General features: G+C 50.0%; 1 protein-coding gene across 2 annotated transcripts in view; it reads right to left on the bottom strand.

Annotated features, from left to right (window-relative positions):
* The window catches only part of MTMR9 (myotubularin related protein 9), a 118,781-nt gene that overhangs the window by 61,286 nt on the left and 40,244 nt on the right, over positions 1 to 17,251 (bottom strand). The window contains exons 9-10 of one of the 2 annotated variants that reach the window (XM_068143216.1): positions 15,866 to 16,017; positions 13,888 to 13,985 (exon numbers count right to left, since the gene is read on the bottom strand). In XM_068143216.1, the coding sequence (XP_067999317.1) occupies positions 13,888 to 13,985; positions 15,866 to 16,017 (250 nt within the window). Of the gene's footprint in view, positions 1 to 11,663; positions 13,986 to 15,865; positions 16,018 to 17,251 lie in introns of those variants that run through there. The other variant, XM_068143217.1, reaches the window with a different exon arrangement.

Here is a 17,251-nt window from a genome sequence, read left to right as displayed (position 1 = left end):
GGCAAGATCATGGAACAGGTCATCCTGAGTGCAATAACACAACACTTACAGGATGGCCAAGGGATCAGGCTCAGCCAACATGGATTTAGGAAGGGCAGGTCCTGCCAACAACTACCTGAAGGGGGGTTGTAAACAGGCAGAGGTTGGTCTCTTCTCCCAGGCACCCAGCACCAGAACAAGAGGACACAGTCTCAGGCTGCACCACGGGAAGTTCAGGCTGGAGGTCAGGAGGAAGTTTTACACGGAGAGAGTGATTGCCCATTGGAATGGGCTGCCTGGGGAGGTGGTGGAGTCGCCGTCACTGGAGGTGTTCAGGAGGAGACTTGACAGGGTGCTTGGTTACATGGGTTAGTTGATTGGGTGGTGTTGGGTGATAGGTTGGACGCGATGATCTTGAAGGTCTCTTCCAACCTGGTTTATTCTATTCTATTCTATATTCCCTTTCTTAAGGGGACAATGTCAAATGGTCACAGTCCACCACTTCTAAACAATTTCATTGGCCGTTCATACTGTCCATCCAATCCAAAACGATATTTACAGTTCGTAAGTAAAGTTCATAGTCCATTCCGGCTATGCTCAGATGTAGATGATTCAAAAGTCCAAGAAAATCAGAAAATGAGAAAAATGGAAAACAGTTCACTTCTTCGACGACGAAGCGAAGAAAAGGGAAACAGGGATTCTCAGGGTCTCTTAGTTGACTCAGGGCTCTCAGGGATCTCAGGGTTCGTGCTCCATAGATTCCTCGTTGATTCTTCCTTTGGACGCGATGTAGCTGTACAACAGCTTGAAATTAAACTCTTTCAGCTAAAGTTAAATTTCTTTGTGGAATACACTGAATTTCACCATTCTCTTGCATTACCCAATAAGTGTGGCCCGGACCTTCAGCTGAAACCACCCCTCGGACAGGTTTAGCCTCTCCTGAGGGTGAAAATACCCAAACAGTTTTACTTAACAGATTCTTTCCTCTAACAACAGGAACTCTATCACCTTCTACTTTCCGTAGAAAATCTGAATGTGCAGGTCCAGCTCGGTTCACTGAACTATTTACCAGCCAGTTTGCTTGTGCTAAAAGTCTTTCCCAGTTTTTCAAAGATCCACCCCCCATGGCCTTAAGAGTGGTCTTCAACAAACCGTTGTAGCGTTCAATCTTCCCTGAAGCTGGTGCATAGTAGGGAATATGGAATATCCACTCAATATCGTGCTCTTTTGCCCAGTTCTTTACAAGGTTGTTCTTGAAATGAGTTCTGTTGTCTGACTCAATCCTCTCTGGAGTTCCATGTCTCCACAGGATCTGTCTCTCCAGACCGAGAATGGTGTTGCGTGCAGTTGCATGTGGAACTGGATAAGTTTCCAACCATCCAGTGTTTGCCTCTACCATAGTAAGCATGTATTGCTTACCAGAACGAGAACGTGGTAGAGTGATGTAGTCAATCTGCCAAGCTTCACCATACTTGTACTTGGACCACCTGTCACCATACCACAAGGGCTTAAGTCGTTTTGCCTGCTTAATAGCAGCACAAATGTCACAGTCATGGATGACTTGTGTGATAGCATCCATGGAAATGTCTATGGATCTGTCACGAGCCCATTGGTATGTTGCATCTCTACCTTGATGTCCTGACGAATCATGAGCCCACCGAGCTAAGAACATCTCACCTCGGTGTTTCCAGTCGAGATCAAGATTAGAGTCCATGTCTACTTGAGAAACTCTTGCAGCTAGATCTGCCTGATGGTTGTGTTGCTGTTCCTCAGTAGCTTTGCTCTTAGGAATGTGAGCATCGATGTGTCTCACTTTCACTGGAATTCTCTCGACTTGATCAGCAATGTCCTGCCACAGGTTGGCTGCCCAAATAGTTTTTCCTTTCCTCTGCCAACCACTCTTCTTCCAGTTCTTTAGCCAACCCCATAGAGCATTGGCTACCATCCATGAGTCGGTGTAGAGATAAAGCTTTGGCCATCTCTCACGTTCAGCTACGTCGAGAGCTAGCTGGACAGCTTTTACCTCAGCGAACTGACTGGATTCTCCTTCTCCATCTTTCGCCTCTGCAACTCGGCGTGTTGGACTCCACACTGCAGACTTCCACCTTTGCTTGTTCCCAACAAGACGACAGGAACCGTCTGTGAACAAAGCATATTTCTTTTCATCATCAGAAAGGTCATTGTAAGGAGGAGCTTCCTCAGCACGAGTTACTTTCTCCTCTGGAGGTTTGGCACAGTTGATACCTTCAGGCCAACTTGAGATCACCTCCACTAGACCAGGTCTTTCAAGATTTCCCATTCGAGCTCTCTGTGTTATCAGAGCCATCCACTTAGACCATGTTGAGTCTGTGGCATGATGTGGTGTGGAGCCTTTGCCTTTGAACATCCAATTCAAAACTGGAAATCTGGGAGCTAAGAGACGTTGTGATTCAGTTCCAATCACTTCAGAAGATGCTTTTACTCCTTCATAGGCAGCTAAAATTTCTTTCTCTGTTGGAGTATAATTAGCCTCTGAACCTCTGTAACCTCGACTCCAGAAACCAAGAGGTCGTCCACGTGTCTCACCTGGAGCTTTTTGCCACAAGCACCAGGTTGGACCATTGTCACCTGCAGCCGTGTACAAAATGTTCTTAATGTCTGGACCATCTCGGACAGGTCCCAGACCCATTGCTAGAATTACCTCTTGCTTTATTTGGTCAAAGGCTGCTTGTTGGTCAGGTCCCCAGTGGAAATGGTTTCTCTTTCGAGTCACATCATACAGAGGTTTCACAATCTGACTGTATCCAGGAATGTGCAGTCTCCAAAATCCCACTATCCCCAAGAAACGTAGGGTCTCTTGCTTGTTTGTGGGATTTGCCATGGTGGAGACTCTATCTACCACATCCACTGGAATGTGTCAGCGTCCATCCTGCCACCGCACTCCCAGAAACTGAATCTCTGTGGTAGGTCCTTTCACCTTGTCTCGTTTGATGGCAAAACCTGCATTCAGAAGAATGTCAATGATTTTGTTACCTTTCTCGAAGACTTCCTCAGCAGTTTTACCCCAGACGATGATATCATCGATGAACTGGATGTGTTCTGGAGCACCGCCTTTCTCCAGAGCATCGTGGATCACTGCATGACAGATGCTTGAGCTGTGGATCCAGCCCATTGGCAGCCTGTTGAAAGTGTACTGGATTCCTCTCCAGGTGAAAGCAAACTGAGGCCTGCATTCCTCTGCTATGGGAATAGAGAAAAATGCATTAGCAATGTCTATGGTAGCATACCATTTGGCCTCTTTGGATTCCAGCTCACACTGTAGCTCCATCATGTCTGGTACTGCTGCACTCATAGGTGGTGTCACTTCGTTCAGGGCTCGGTAGTCTACTGTCAGATGCCAGTCTCCATTCTGCTTCCGCACAGGCCACACTGGACTGTTGAAAGGTGAATGAGTTTTGCTGACGACTTTCTGACTGTCCAACTGACGAATCAGATTCTGAATGGGCAACAAAGAGTCACGGTTGGTTCTGTATTGTCTGTGATGCACAGTCTGAGAAGCAACCGGCAATTTAATGTCCCATATCTTATGTTGTCCCACAACTGCAGATTCATCAGAAAGTTCAGGTCTGGCAGACAGCTTCAATTTTTGTCCATCGATTTCTATAGAAGCTACTCCAAAAGCCCATTTGTAACCTCTAGGGTCTTTGAAACGCCCTTCTCTCAGAAAATGAATTCCCAAAATACAAGGTGCATCAGGTCCGGTCACAACTGTATGCGTCCTCCATTGTTTACCAGTTAGACTTATATTAACCTCTACCTTACTTAACTCTTGAGATCCAGCAGTGACTCCCAGAATAGTTATAGACTCTGATCCCTGATAATTTGATGGCATTATGGTGCACCGAGCTCCTGTGTCAACCAAGGCCCTGTACTTCCGAAATTGCGAAGTGCCAGGCCACTGGATGGACACATCCCAATAGATTCTATTATCTCTGTTATCCCTTTCCTCCCCCTGGCGGGAGGCAGGGCACCCCTAGTTGTGGGGAACATGCGCACATGTGCATTGCACGTAGTGTGCAGGGTTATAACTGGAGCCACTGTTGGAGCTACTAGAGTCGTTCTGGGGAACTGTGGAAGTAACAGCTACCCTTCTGGTATTGCTACCTTGGTTCTGCCACTTTGCAGTTCTCTCAGTCTCCTGAAAAGATTAGAAGTTGGTTGGCCATCCCAGCGGTTCATGTTCTCACCAAACTGATCATGCAGAGTTATCCAAATAGTTCTACGTGATTGCCTTGGTGGTCTGTTTTGGAATGACCTGTTTTGGAATGACCTCCTTGGAAGACGTGTATTCCTCACAGATGAAACTTGTATCCACCTGGAGGAAGAATTGAAATTATCCTTCTCTGCCAATTGGTATATGGAATTTCTAAATTCATCCTTCAACTCTCTCATGCAATTCTCAATTTTTCCAGACAGAGTTTCAATGGCTGAAACCAAAGAAACATGTGTCATGCTATCCTCCAATTGTCTCATTTGATCACTGATATGGCCAACCGTGGGAGAAGCTCCACCATAATTTCTTGACACAATTCTGCTTGCCAGAATGTTTGCATAATTGGAAGGAGCAAGTTTGATGATCTTTTTAGCAAGACCAATACCCACAGGAATGTCATCAGGATTCAGAGTTTCATGTTCACCATAGAGTAGCTCTCTAACAGTAAATTCTCTCAAGTGGTTAATTCCCTCATCTATGGTAGTCCAGGGTTTAGGATTCCATGGAAGATCATCCCGGGAATGGTATCTCAGGGCAACCGCCATTAAAAGGCGCATCCACAGATTAACCTTACCGAGAGCCCTGCCTAGATGTCTATCTGTTCCATTATCCCTTGAGAGAGTTCCTAACCGAGCTGCTGACTTGTCTCCAACTGTTAGAGCTGAAGCACCTGTATCATAACACCTACTAAGCCAAGCTAGAACTGGCTCCTTATCTGCCCTGGTGAAATCTTTAGAGACATTTCGCACTTCCTCGCAGGGTGACGAACATTCTAAAATATCATCTTCTTCTTCTTCTCCCTGAACTTTTTGTCCTAATAGTCCTGCTGTCATTTTCTCAAGGATCTCTTTAAGCTGAGAACCACCTTTGCCAGCTCCTTTCCTAGCTTCATGTCTATCCTGCTTTGATCTCACTAGGTTAGCTAGATCTTTAAAACAAACCTTCTCTTCCTCCTCAGCAGGATTTCTTAGAGTAGAGGGCCCCTCACCAGGATCAGTCTCCACCTCTTCTTCTCCATCATCTTTGGTCTATGTACTTCTAGTCTTTAAAACAGCCACCTTAACTGGAGCTGTATTTGAATTTACAGCCATCTTAGTGGAAGCTGACAGATCCTGAGATAAATCAGCTGCTGGGGCAGTGACTTCCGGTCCCACCGAGGGAGTGGGCGGAAATGACGTTGCTCCGTTAATGGCCAATGGAGAAGAAGAAGGAGGAGAAAGAGTAGGCACCATGTTGATACCAGCTGCCGCCCTTGGCAGCTTGCCAGAATCAGCAAAGTCATTTAGAGCTGCTTTACCAATTAACTTTTTAGCCCTCTTTTTAACTGACACAGATTGTCCACACTCTTCATCACTAGATGACTGTGGGACTGATCCAGAGCCACGGCGTTTTCTCTTTGATCTAGTTTTAATAACAAAACAAGCTCTGGACACCTTTCTCTCTCGCCGCAAGGAATACATAGAATACACATTAGTTATCACCAGCAGCAGAATTATACACATGAAATAAAGCATCTTTGGATCCCAGGCATCACCTAAAGTTACTCTCTCCTCCGGCCGAATCTTAAAACCCTTTATCTCAATTGGGAGAGTGGTGGAGGTAACATTCCTGTATCTCGCTGGTCATAATAAATCAATACATTTTCCATACCATAATCTAACTCTATACATAACCCACATATAAATTGTCCGCACCAAATATTTGCCCAGGTAATCCAAAATCAAACCCAAACAATATCTGTAAACCAGAGCCCCAAAAATTGAAAAGAATAATCGCTCCACAAACCACAACACCTTCATGTTTGCTAATTCAGCTAGAAAACACTAAATCAATCAAGTAATAAATTAAGCTAATTATCTGCCGCACGTTGGGTAAGCCAAGATAAAAAATATCATAGGGTTGGAAGGGTAAGGCCAAAAAGCCTCCTCCCTCTCCCCTGTAAAGTAAAGGGAAAGAAAATTGAAGGGAAAGGGAAAAAAAAACTCACAGCTGAATTAGCAAAGCAGTGGAGCTGTATATTTACAAAGCAATGTAGGATATGCAGGGAAATATATACAAATTTACAATATTTACAATATATACAAAGATATACAACAAAGTAGCACAGAAATGAGAGTTCCCCCCTCTGCTGAGGGGGTTCCCCACCTCCGCTCTCCCCCTCTCTCCCCCTTTTCCCCAGAGCGGGTTAGAAAGAGAGAGAAAGAGAAAAAAAGTTAGAAGCAGTTTTGTGTTAATTGGAAAGCAGTTAATACAGGCCTGGTAGGTTATCAGTTTCAAGGCCAAAGCCTTGGCCGAAAGCCCAGGAGCTGCAAGCTGCTGCCCAAAGGAGAAGCGGAAGAAAGACTAAAGATAAAAGTGCCGGAGTGCCCAGGATACCCTCCTGCACTCCCAGTTCAGAAGGTGTTTCCTCCCACTCTACCAATGAAATTAGTTTAGATCCTTTTTTTTGTTTATCAACTTCCGTCCACCATATTCCCTTTCTTAAGGGGACAACGTCAAACGGTCACACAACTGCATCATAACTTTCCTGCTGCAGCAAGGCTTCCAGCTCCTCTTGTTTGTTGCCCATGCTTTGTGCATTAGTGTACATGCACTTCAGCCGGGCTGCTGGTTTCACCTCTGGCTCTGGATTATCACCCCCAGACTCCAGCCTGGGGGGACTGGTTTCAGCCCCTTCCCCCTTCGACCCCCTGCAACCCCCCCTTACTACAGAGGGGGTTGGACTGGATGACCTTTGGAGGTCCCTTCCAACCCAGACCATTCTAGGAAGGCAGAAAATCCAACCCTGGATGGATAATGGCATCTCAGCAGCATGGATGTTCTGTTCCAGCAAGAAGCTGAGCACAAGCCTCCCACTGAAGAGCCCATCTGGGCAGCAAAGCTACTTTAGGTGTCTTTCTCAGTGGGCAGCACAGCCTTGCAAAAACTCACTGATCTTTCACTTGGGTGTATCCTGCTCAGAGTCTCTGGGCATGACAAAACATGCCACCAAAAAGTGCTCCGGAAAGAGAGGAAGGTTGCAAACTTCTGAGAAGCTTCCAGGCTTGTGGTGGTGAGAGAAGGCCTAGCTCTCCCTCCCCCACAAAGAAAGAAACCAGAGATAGCTCAGTCGGAGAAGCAAAGCTATATTTACAAGGAAGATGAAATGCAGTTAATATATACACAGTATATACATTTTTGTGATATATACAGAAATACATAGCAAAGAAAATAATACAGAACAAAACTTCCTCCTCCGGACAGAAGAGGGTTCCCCCCCTGTACCCCCTCTCTCCCCCTACCTCCCTTTCTTCCCAAAAAGGGCTAGAGAGAGACAAAAGGTAATTAAAAAGGATGAAATTTTGTTAGGCGTCAAAAGCACATGCAGGGATTAGTTTTTCTTATCTCAAGGTCAGCTCTGGCTAGTTGCTCAGAAGCAGACAGGCTGGAAAGGCAGAACAGACTGGAACAGAGACAGACTCAAACTGAACTAAAATTTAAAGTTGCATTCTACCAATCTACCAATGAAATTTGTTTAGAATATTGATGTTTTCATTTTAATACCAAAACATTCCGCCATAGTGTCCCAGCACTGTCCCTTTCTTAAAGGCACAGCCCAAAACAGTCACAGTCCAACCCTTCTAAACAATTTCATTGGCTGTTCATACTGTCCATCCAATCCAAAACAATATTTACAGTTTGTAAGTAAAGTTCATAGTCCATTTTGGCTATACTCAGATGTAGATGATTCAGAAGTCCAAGAAAATCAGGAAATGAGAAAATGGAAAACAGTTTGTCTCTTTGCAGACGAAGCAAAGAAAAGGAAACAGGGGCACAGGGAAACAGGGACCCTTAGTTGACTCAGAGCTCTCAGGGCTCTCAGGGTTCGTGCACCGTAGATTCCTCGTTGATTCTTCCTTTGGACGCGATGTAGCCACACAACAGTTTGAAATTACCCTCTCTCAGCTAAAGTTAAATTTCTTTGTGGAATACACTGAATTCTCTTGCCTTACCCAATAAGTGTGACCCGGACCTTCAGCTGAAACCACCCCTCGGACAGGTTTAGCCTCTCCTGAGGGCGAAAATACCCAAACAGTTTTATCTAACAGATTCTTTTCTCTAACAACAGGAACTCTATCACCTTCTACTTTCTGTAGCAGATCTGAATGTGCCGATCCAGCTCGGTTCACTGAACCTCTACTATTTACCAGCCAGGTTGCTTGTGCTAAATGTTTTTCCCAGTTTTTCAAAGATCCACCCCCCATGGCTTTAAGAGTGGTCTTCAACAAACCGTTGTAGTGTTCAATCTTCCCTGCAGCTGGTGCATAGTAGGGAATATGGAATATTCACTCAATAGGCCTTATGGTATCTGGGGCCTTCCAAGTTTTTGCAGGTTTGGTTGGGTTTGGGGTTTTTATTTTGTTGAAGATCCATGTCTGAGTAAGTGCAGAAGTTCCAGTCTGAAGTTCAGGAAGCACGCTAAAGGAGGCACATATTGGAAATGGAAATTCAAAGAGCCAAGGGGAAGAGAGTAGGACATGTTCCAACAAGCCACTCTGTCTCTCAAGAGCTCTGATGACAGGGAAGGGAAAATCAGCTCTGGGCTGGGTGTTGAGGCAGTGTTCTCATCACACAGAAATCCAGAGAGCAGAAGAAAGAGAGGGAAGACAGCAGCAGGTTGATTCTAACTCAAGAAGGAGGGCAGCAAGACCCTGTCTTCCTCACTCATACAGGAGATGCCATCCTGCAACAGCAGGCTTCTGCTTGTGCTTTGGCTTGTGCTCCAAACCCCTCACCAGCTTTGCTGTCCTGGAATGTGTCCAGAGAAGGGCAACAAAGCTGGGGAGGGGTTTGGAGGACAGCCCTGTGAGGAGAGGCTGAGGGAGCTGGGGTTGCTTAGCCTGGAGAAGAGGAGGCTCAGGGGAGACCTTGTAGCTGTCTACAACTAGCTGAAGGGAGGTTGTAGCCAGGTGGGGGTTGGTCTCTTCTCCCAGGCAAGCAGCACCAGAACAAGAGGACACAGTCTCAAGCTATGCCAGGGGAGGTTTAGGCTGAATGTTAGGAAGAAGTTCTTCCCAGAAAGAGAGATTGTCCATTGGAATGTGCTGCCCAGGGAGGTGGTTGAGTCCCCATCAGTGCAGGTTGTTTAGGAAGAGACTGGATGGGGTGCTTGGTGCCACGGTTTAGTTGCTGAGATGGTGTTGGGTGATAGGTTGGACTTGATGATCTCAAAGGTCTTCTCCAACCTGGTTAATTCTCCTCTCCTCCATTCTATTCATTGCAACAGGCTGGTCCTCATTTGGAGAGCAACATAAGGGGGGGGGGGAAAGGAGGGGGGGGAAAGGAGGGGGGGGAAAGGAGGGGGGGGAAAGGAGGGGGGGGAAAGGAGGGGGGGGAAAGGAGGGGGGGGAAAGGAGGGGGGGGAAAGGAGGGGGGGGAAAGGAGGGGGGGGGAAAGGAGGGGGGGGGAAAGGAGGGGGGGGAAAGGAGGGGGGGAAAGGAGGGGGGGAAAGGAGGGGGGGGAAAGGAGGGGGGGGAAAGGAGGGGGGGGGAAAGGAGGGGGGGGAAAGGAGGGGGGGGAAAGGAGGGGGGGGAAAGGAGGGGGGGGAAAGGAGGGGGGGGAAAGGAGGGGGGGGAAAGGAGGGGGGGAAGAAGGGGGGGAAGAAGGGGGGGAAGAAGGGGGGGAAGAAGGGGGGGAAGAAGGGGGGGAAAGGAGGGGGGGAAGAAGGGGGGAAGAAGGGGGGAAGAAGGGGGGAAGAAGGGGGGAAGAAGGGGGGGGAAGAAGGGGGGGAAGAAGGGGGGGAAGAAGGGGGGGAAGAAGGGGGGAAGAAGGGAGGGAAGAAGGGGGGGAAGAAGGGGGGGAAGAAGGGGGGGAAGAAGGGGGGGAAGAAGGGGGGGAAGAAGGGGGGGGAAGAAGGGGGGGGAAGAAGGGGGGGGAAGAAGGGGGGGGAAGAAGGGGGGGGAAGAAGGGGGGGGAAGAAGGGGGGGGAAGAAGGGGGGGAAGAAGGGGGGGAAGAAGGGGGGGAAGAAGGGGGGGAAGAAGGGGGGGAAGAAGGGGGGGAAGAAGGGGGGGAAGAAGGGGGGGAAGAAGGGGGGGGAAGAAGGGGGGGGAAGAAGGGGGGGGAAGAAGGGGGGGAAGAAGGGGGGGAAGAAGGGGGGGAAGAAGGGGGGGGAAGAAGGGGGGGGAAGAAGGGGGGGGAAGAAGGGGGAGGAAGAAGGGGGGGGAAGAAGGGGGGAGGAAGAAGGGGGGGGAAGAAGGGGGGGAAGAAGGGGGGGAAGAAGGGGGGGAAGAAGGGGGGGAAGAAGGGGGGGAAGAAGGGGGGGAAGAAGGGGGGGAAGAAGGGGGGGAAGAAGGGGGGGAAGAAGGGGGGGAAGAAGGGGGGGAAGAAGGGGGGGAAGAAGGGGGGGAAGAAGGGGGGGAAGAAGGGGGGGAAGAAGGGGGGAGAAGAAGGGGGGGAAGAAGGGGGGGAAGAAGGGGGGAAGAAGGGGGGAAGAAGGGGGGAAGAAGGGGGGAAGAAGGGGGGAAGAAGGGGGGGAAGAAGGGGGGGAAGAAGGGGGGGAAGAAGGGGGGGGAAGAAGGGGGGGGAAGAAGGGGGGGGAAGAAGGGGGGGGAAGAAGGGGGGGGAAGAAGGGGGGGGAAGAAGGGGGGGGAAGAAGGGGGGGGAAGAAGGGGGGGGAAGAAGGGGGGGGAAGAAGGGGGGGGAAGAAGGGGGGGGAGAAGGGGGGGGAGAAGGGGGGGAAGAAGGGGGGGAAGAAGGGGGGGAAGAAGGGGGGGAAGAAGGGGGGGGAAGAAGGGGGGGGAAGAAGGGGGGGGAAGAAGGGGGGGGAAGAAGGGGGGGAAGAAGGGGGGGAAGAAGGGGGGAAGAAGGGGGGGGAAGAAGGGGGGGGAAGAAGGGGGGGGAAGAAGGGGGGGGAAGAAGGGGGGGAAGAAGGGGGGGAAGAAGGGGGGGAAGAAGGGGGGGGAAGAAGGGGGGGGAAGAAGGGGGGGAAGAAGGGGGGGAAGAAGGGGGGGGAAGAAGGGGGGGGAAGAAGGGGGGGGAAGAAGGGGGGGGAAGAAGGGGGGGAAGAAGGGGGGGGAAGAAGGGGGGGGAAGAAGGGGGGGGAAGAAGGGGGGGAAGAAGGGGGGGAAGAAGGGGGGGAAGAAGGGGGGGGAAGAAGGGGGGGAAAGAAGGGGGGGAAAGAAGGGGGGGAAAGAAGGGGGGGAAGAAGGGGGGGAAAGAAGGGGGGGGAAAGAAGGGGGGGGAAAGAAGGGGGGGGAAGAAGGGGGGGAAAGAAGGGGGGGGAAAGAAGGGGGGGGAAAGAAGGGGGGGGAAAGAAGGGGGGGGAAAGAAGGGGGGGGAAAGAAGGGGGGGAAAGAAGGGGGGGAAAGAAGGGGGGGAAAGAAGGGGGGGAAAGAAGGGGGGGAAAGAAGGGGGGGAAAGAAGGGGGGGAAAGAAGGGGGGGAAAGAAGGGGGGGAAAGAAGGGGGGGAAAGAAGGGGGGGAAAGAAGGGGGGGAAAGAAGGGGGGGGAAAGAAGGGGGGGGAAAGAAGGGGGGGGGCTTGTGCTGCTCTCAGTGCCTATGAGGTGATGCACAGCAGAGGAGCTGGGCAAGAGCCTGCTGGGGCTGCTCAGAACACCCCTAGCACCTTCCTGTGGAGGCTGTGATGATCCACACCACCAGAAAGCCAAGGCAAGCACACAGCACTTGGGTGTGGAGTCAGGCCTGGAACACAAGTCAAGGATGAAATGCCAGCTCAGAATTTTCTGCCTTTTGTTGCCTGTCACAGCTGGTTGCCCAATTTTCCTCAGATGCCTGCAGTTTGCATGAGAGACTAGAGCAGCCAGGCAATTAGATCCCAAAAAGCCTCTCTGCTTCTCTATTATTTAGCTCAATATATAATTACCATGTTAGGAAATTACATAACCTTGAAGTGTGTTTTGTGTATAGGCTGTTATGGGGAAAACAGTGCCTCTGGAATCCTACCCATCTGGCTAGGGCTGATGCATTTCAGCTGCACAAGTCTGCCTCTGGTGGGGATAAAAAAAGCCAGAGGCTGCAGAGCCCAGAGCCATAATTCTTTTGAAAGGATGGGCACTGATTTTTGCAGGGCTTACATTTGCAACCTACCAAGAAGGCAGCTCCAGAAACCAGTTCGTGGAGGTAGGAGGGAGGAATGGGTGGCTTTGCTGCCTCCTTTGTTATGCAGTAGGGAGCAGCAGCCACCCTGAGCAGCACTCCCCACATCAGTTCACCAAGAGAACTGAAAACATCAACCCTTGGTCACCAGATTGCCACCCTCCAAGCCTAAAAGGAAACTGCTGTTAGGAGGAGGAGGAGGAGGAATCATTCTTCTGCCTTAAGTGAAGAGTGGTTTAAAAAGGATCTGTCTGAAGTTTTAAACCAGATGGCTTGGAGTAAGTTTAGGTGAGCCAGGATGAAAAATAATTAAGGAGATGAGGAAAAAGGCATCTAGGTAGCACTTGACCACTAGCACTTGAGCTTCCAGAGCTTGCTTGGTTAGAGAGCTCTCCTTTCAGTGCTTACATGACTTTGGCAGATTACTCTCCAGATGCTTCAACTAAAACTCCTCCACTGTCACAACCTCTCAAGTCTTTCTGTGAAGTGGCTCTTAAATCAGCACAGCAGGAGGAGCAAAAGGTTTGCTGAGCTGCAGGTGAAGCACTGCCCTCGCACTGCAGCAGTGCTGGGAAGCTCTTCAAGTGCGCATAACCAGCCAGTGCAAACTTCCCAAGGAGGGGAGCCTGACCCCAGCTAAAAGGACAGCACTGAGACACTGCCTTGCTAAGGAACATCTCCACCAACTACTTGACCTTTTTGTTTCCCAGGCAGAGTAAAAAACAGTTTGTTGTTCCTCATGAGGCTTTTGCCCACGAGAGACAAGTCCACCTGAAGGCCATGGCTTAAAACATTAGCAGCAGAATCCTGGCTTCAGTTCTGTATTGCACTGAAATTTCTTGCTCTGGTTTGGTATTGAACTTCCTGCTCCCAAGCCAATGCTTAACACAAACCCCCACCAGTGTTAGCTGTGAGGCCTGCTGAGGGGATGATCACAGCAACTGGTAGAAGCTGCAGTTAGAGGATGGCATCTTCTGGTTTGTGTTGCTTGGTTTGCTGTCTGTTTTCCTAGCAAACTGGAGGACTAAGCTGCCTTCCTGACTCTTGGAGACTAAAAGGTGCTTCCAGACAAAACACCTTCACCTAACTGCACATAACTTCTTGTTTGAAGCCTGTTGAGCAGTTAGAGAGTTCAGCAAGACCAGAAAAAAGTCCCCAAAAATCAAGGTGAAACATCCCTTCTCTTGGCCCATCCTGGTCAACCAGACAGTTGGGTGGAGGGAAAGAGTCCCAGCTTCTGCTGACACCATACATGATTCCAAGAGCAAAGCTGCCAAGAGAGGACACTGTGCCCAGCTGTGTATTTCCTCTGTAAACAAAACAGAAATCCCTCCCAGGAAGCAGGGAGGGACACATTGAGAAGTGAAAGTTTCAGCAGTGGGATAACTGAGGGCCAGCTGTACCCAGAGGACTCTGCAACACATGCACTTTCCATGGTTAGTCTGTAAGGTAAAGGGGAACAGGAAGGAAAGGCCTGAGGCAAGGCCCTGCCAGCTCAGAGGTGCTCCTGCATCCTGTCATCCATCTCCATCTCTGCTAGCTGCCTCCTCAAGGCATTAACCTTTGCCTGAAGTTCCTTGTTGTACTTGATAATGTTGATCATCTCCTCATGGGCTTCATCTAAGAACCTGGAAGGCCTGTTCCACCGAAGGAAGACACCTGAAAGCCCAGACACACCACCAGTCAGAAGGGTTTCTTGCTATGAAGGGAGGAAATGTTCACATGCCAGCAGCTCTCTAAGTCATGAGCATCCACTTCAGGCAGCTTTACTTTACCCTCTCCCCCCTCTAAGTGGCATTGAGAAATACTGAGCCTGCTCTCCCCCAAGTTCAGCCTTCCATTCAACAGGGTTATCAAAGACAAAAAAATGAGAGACTTGGATTCCTTTTCTTCTGCTTTAGAATTACAGAATGGTTTGACTTGGAAGGGGTCTTTAAAGTCCATCTGGTCCACCTGGCCTGCACTGAGCAGTGCTATCTGAGGGTCAGGAAGGAAGGGACAGGCACAGCCTCTGCTCACCTGTGTCTGTGACAGCACAAGAGGCAACGGATAGAAACTGCAGCACAGGAAGTTCCACCTCAACATAAGGAAGAACTTCTTTACTGTAGGGGTCCCAGAGCACTGGAACAGGCTGCCCAGAGAGGTTGTAGAGTCTCCTTCTCTGGAGCCTTTCAAGCCCTGTCTGGATGCATTCCTGTGTGAGCTGTGCTGGATTCTATGCTCCTGCTCTGGCAGGGGGGGTTGGACTGGAAGATCTCCAGAGGTCCCTTCCAACCCCTAACATCCTCTGATACTCAACTGCATCAGCAAGCTCAGAGTCCCATCCAACTTGACCTGGAATGGTTCCAGGGACAGGATACCCAACACCTCTCTGGGCAACCTGTGACAGTGTCTCACCACCCTCAGTGTAAACAATTTTCCTGCTCTCTAGTCCAAATCTCCCATCAGCCCTTGTCCTGTTACAACAGGCCCTGCTGGCCGCACTGCTTTGGGTGCAGCCCAGGATAGGCTTGGTCTGGGCTGCAAGTGTGCATTGCCAGCTCATGTCCAGCTTTTCATCCACCAGTACCCCCAAAAATGAGCCAAGGGCTGAAGCACCTCTGCTATGAGGATAGGCTGAGGGAGCTGGGGTTCTTCACCCTGGAGAAGACTCTGGGGGGACCTTAGAGCTGCCTTCCAGTACTTGAAGGGAGCCTACAGGAAGGCTGAAGAGGAACTTTTCATGAGGGGGTCTAGAGACAGGTCAAGGGGGAAAGGTTTTAAGCTGAGGGAGAGCAAGGTTAGACTGGATCTTAGGAAGAAGCTCTTCAGTATGAGGGTGGTGAGACTCTGGAATAGGTTGTCCAGAGTGGCTCTGGATGCCTCCTCCCTAGATGTGCTCAAGGCCAGGCTGGATGAAGCCTTGAGCAACCAAGTCTAGTTGAAAGGCACATCCCTGCCCATTATGGGAAGGTTTAAGTAGGTGATCTCTGAGGTCCCTTCCAAAGAGGGGGGACCTCCTTTCCCAAATTCTTCTCTGCAGGGCTGCTCTCAATCCTTTCATCCCCCAGCCTGTGCCAAGGACTGCCCCAACCCAGGTGCAGATATAGATCAGACCAATCCATAGTCAGTCTCCACCTTCCCTGTTTGCTTCATTGTAATTAACTCTTCAGAGCAGATGGGATAGAGAAGGTCCTGCAGTAAGGCACCCACAGCACACAGACTTAGCCTGGCCAACACAGCTGGGTATGGAGAAAGAGAAGTCTTGGTTGATATAGGACAAAACCATCAGGGCAGCTAATCACTGCAGAAACACCATGCTCAGAAGTAAAATGGTACCAGGAAGGCTCCCTGACAGAGAGCAGCGAGTCATCAAACCTTGGAAGGAGAAAACACAGTGCCTCTGGGGATGGCACATACCAAAAGTATTTTGGAACAGGCTTCAAAGGGAGAGAGATTACCATCAACTGAGGAGACAGCCTAAGCATGGAGCACAGACAACAGGAGAGAATGCTTCAGAAGCCTCAGCCACAAGACCTACAGTTGCAAGCCTGGCTTACCTTCCCAGAGCTGCAGGCTCTGAGGGGCCACCGAGGGCCAGATCACCAGGCTGTTGGCCTCAAAAAGAGGGTTCTGGAACTTGGTCAGCTCCTCAGACCTGTTCACCCAGGACCACAGGGACATAGTCTTCTGTGGCAGCTTCAGTTTAGACCTAAAGAAAGCCAAAAGAACAAGTCAGCTTTCACTTTTAGACTGCAAAGACTCCTTTCAGTTCTGTCAGCAGGCCACAAGCTTCCCCACGTGCTGCTCATCAGGCAATTCAGGCTGATCCCTTCACTCTCTCTCACCAGCATGGCACACAGGCTGTTAACCTAAAGCAGTTTACTCAATCCAGCTGGTTACAACTAGTTTCAAAGGAAAGATGAGGAAATCAATCCCATTTGCAAGCTGCTTGGAAGCTGCCTGCCTTCTGTCCAGATGAGGAATCAGTCACTCCCCAAAGTGGTTTGGCAGCCAGGTTCTGAAGGGGACTGAACTGAAGGGGAGGTGTGGAGGTCTGCATCAGGGCAGGATGGAGGAGCAGCTCTCAGAGAACATGAAAGCAGTGACCTTGCTTGATTTGTGCCATGGGCACATCTGGTTAGGTCCCTCTGGTGGCAGGAAGCATCAGAGCAGAGGGAAGTCTGCTGTCATCCCGGATCAGACCCACCTCTAGGAGTTACACAGGGGTCTCCCCTCCTTGGACTCTGGCAAACCTCAGCCTGCCTGCACTCACAAATCAAACTGCCACCCAGAAAGGAGCTCCACTGTCCCTGGGAATGCTTCAGACAGCAGGAGCTTCACAGCAGACTTCAAAGCTCTCTATGCTCTCAGGCTGACACCTTCAGATGTGACAGGCAGGTAATTCCATGTAGTGCTCAAAACTCTTTCACCTTTCATCTTCCTGGTTTCCAGTCTAACTTGGTTTTGCAGATGACTGCTTTAGCAGCACTACAGAAGACAGAAGAGTCACTTCTAAGCAAAGATTATTTTGGGGGCAGGGAGGTTTATGGGAAGATTGAAATTTCCTTCCTTATCTGGCTCTGGGTTTCCCTTCCACTCATTCAGTGATTTAGCAGGGAACCATCAGGAATGGTCTTACTGGAGTCAGAAGTCCTGGGAACAGACCTGCCAGGTTCAAAAGAGGAATCTCTTGGCATCTGCCATCTGCCATGGGTGGCTTCAGTCCTCCCAGGCTCCACCCTGTTTACTGCTCCAAAGCTCAGGGTATGCCTTAGAGCTGCCTCACTGGTACAGCACAGCACCCAAGCCAGGCCACCTAGGTGCTGCTCTGCTCAAGAAGCTCAAATGTCACAAGCTTGTAAGCAAGCTCAGGCACAAACTCAGAGTCACACAATCACTGAGGCTGGAAGAGTTTCACTGGCTGTTCATACTGTCCATCCAAT

The sequence above is a fragment of the Melanerpes formicivorus genome, unplaced genomic scaffold (genome assembly GCF_026170545.1).
Source record: "Melanerpes formicivorus ecotype bairdi unplaced genomic scaffold, bMelFor1.0.p_v2 SCAF_9, whole genome shotgun sequence".
Classification (NCBI taxonomy): Eukaryota; Metazoa; Chordata; class Aves; order Piciformes; family Picidae; genus Melanerpes; species Melanerpes formicivorus.
Note: the sequence above shows the minus strand (reverse complement) of the source record. Positions and strands in the feature narration are given on the sequence as shown.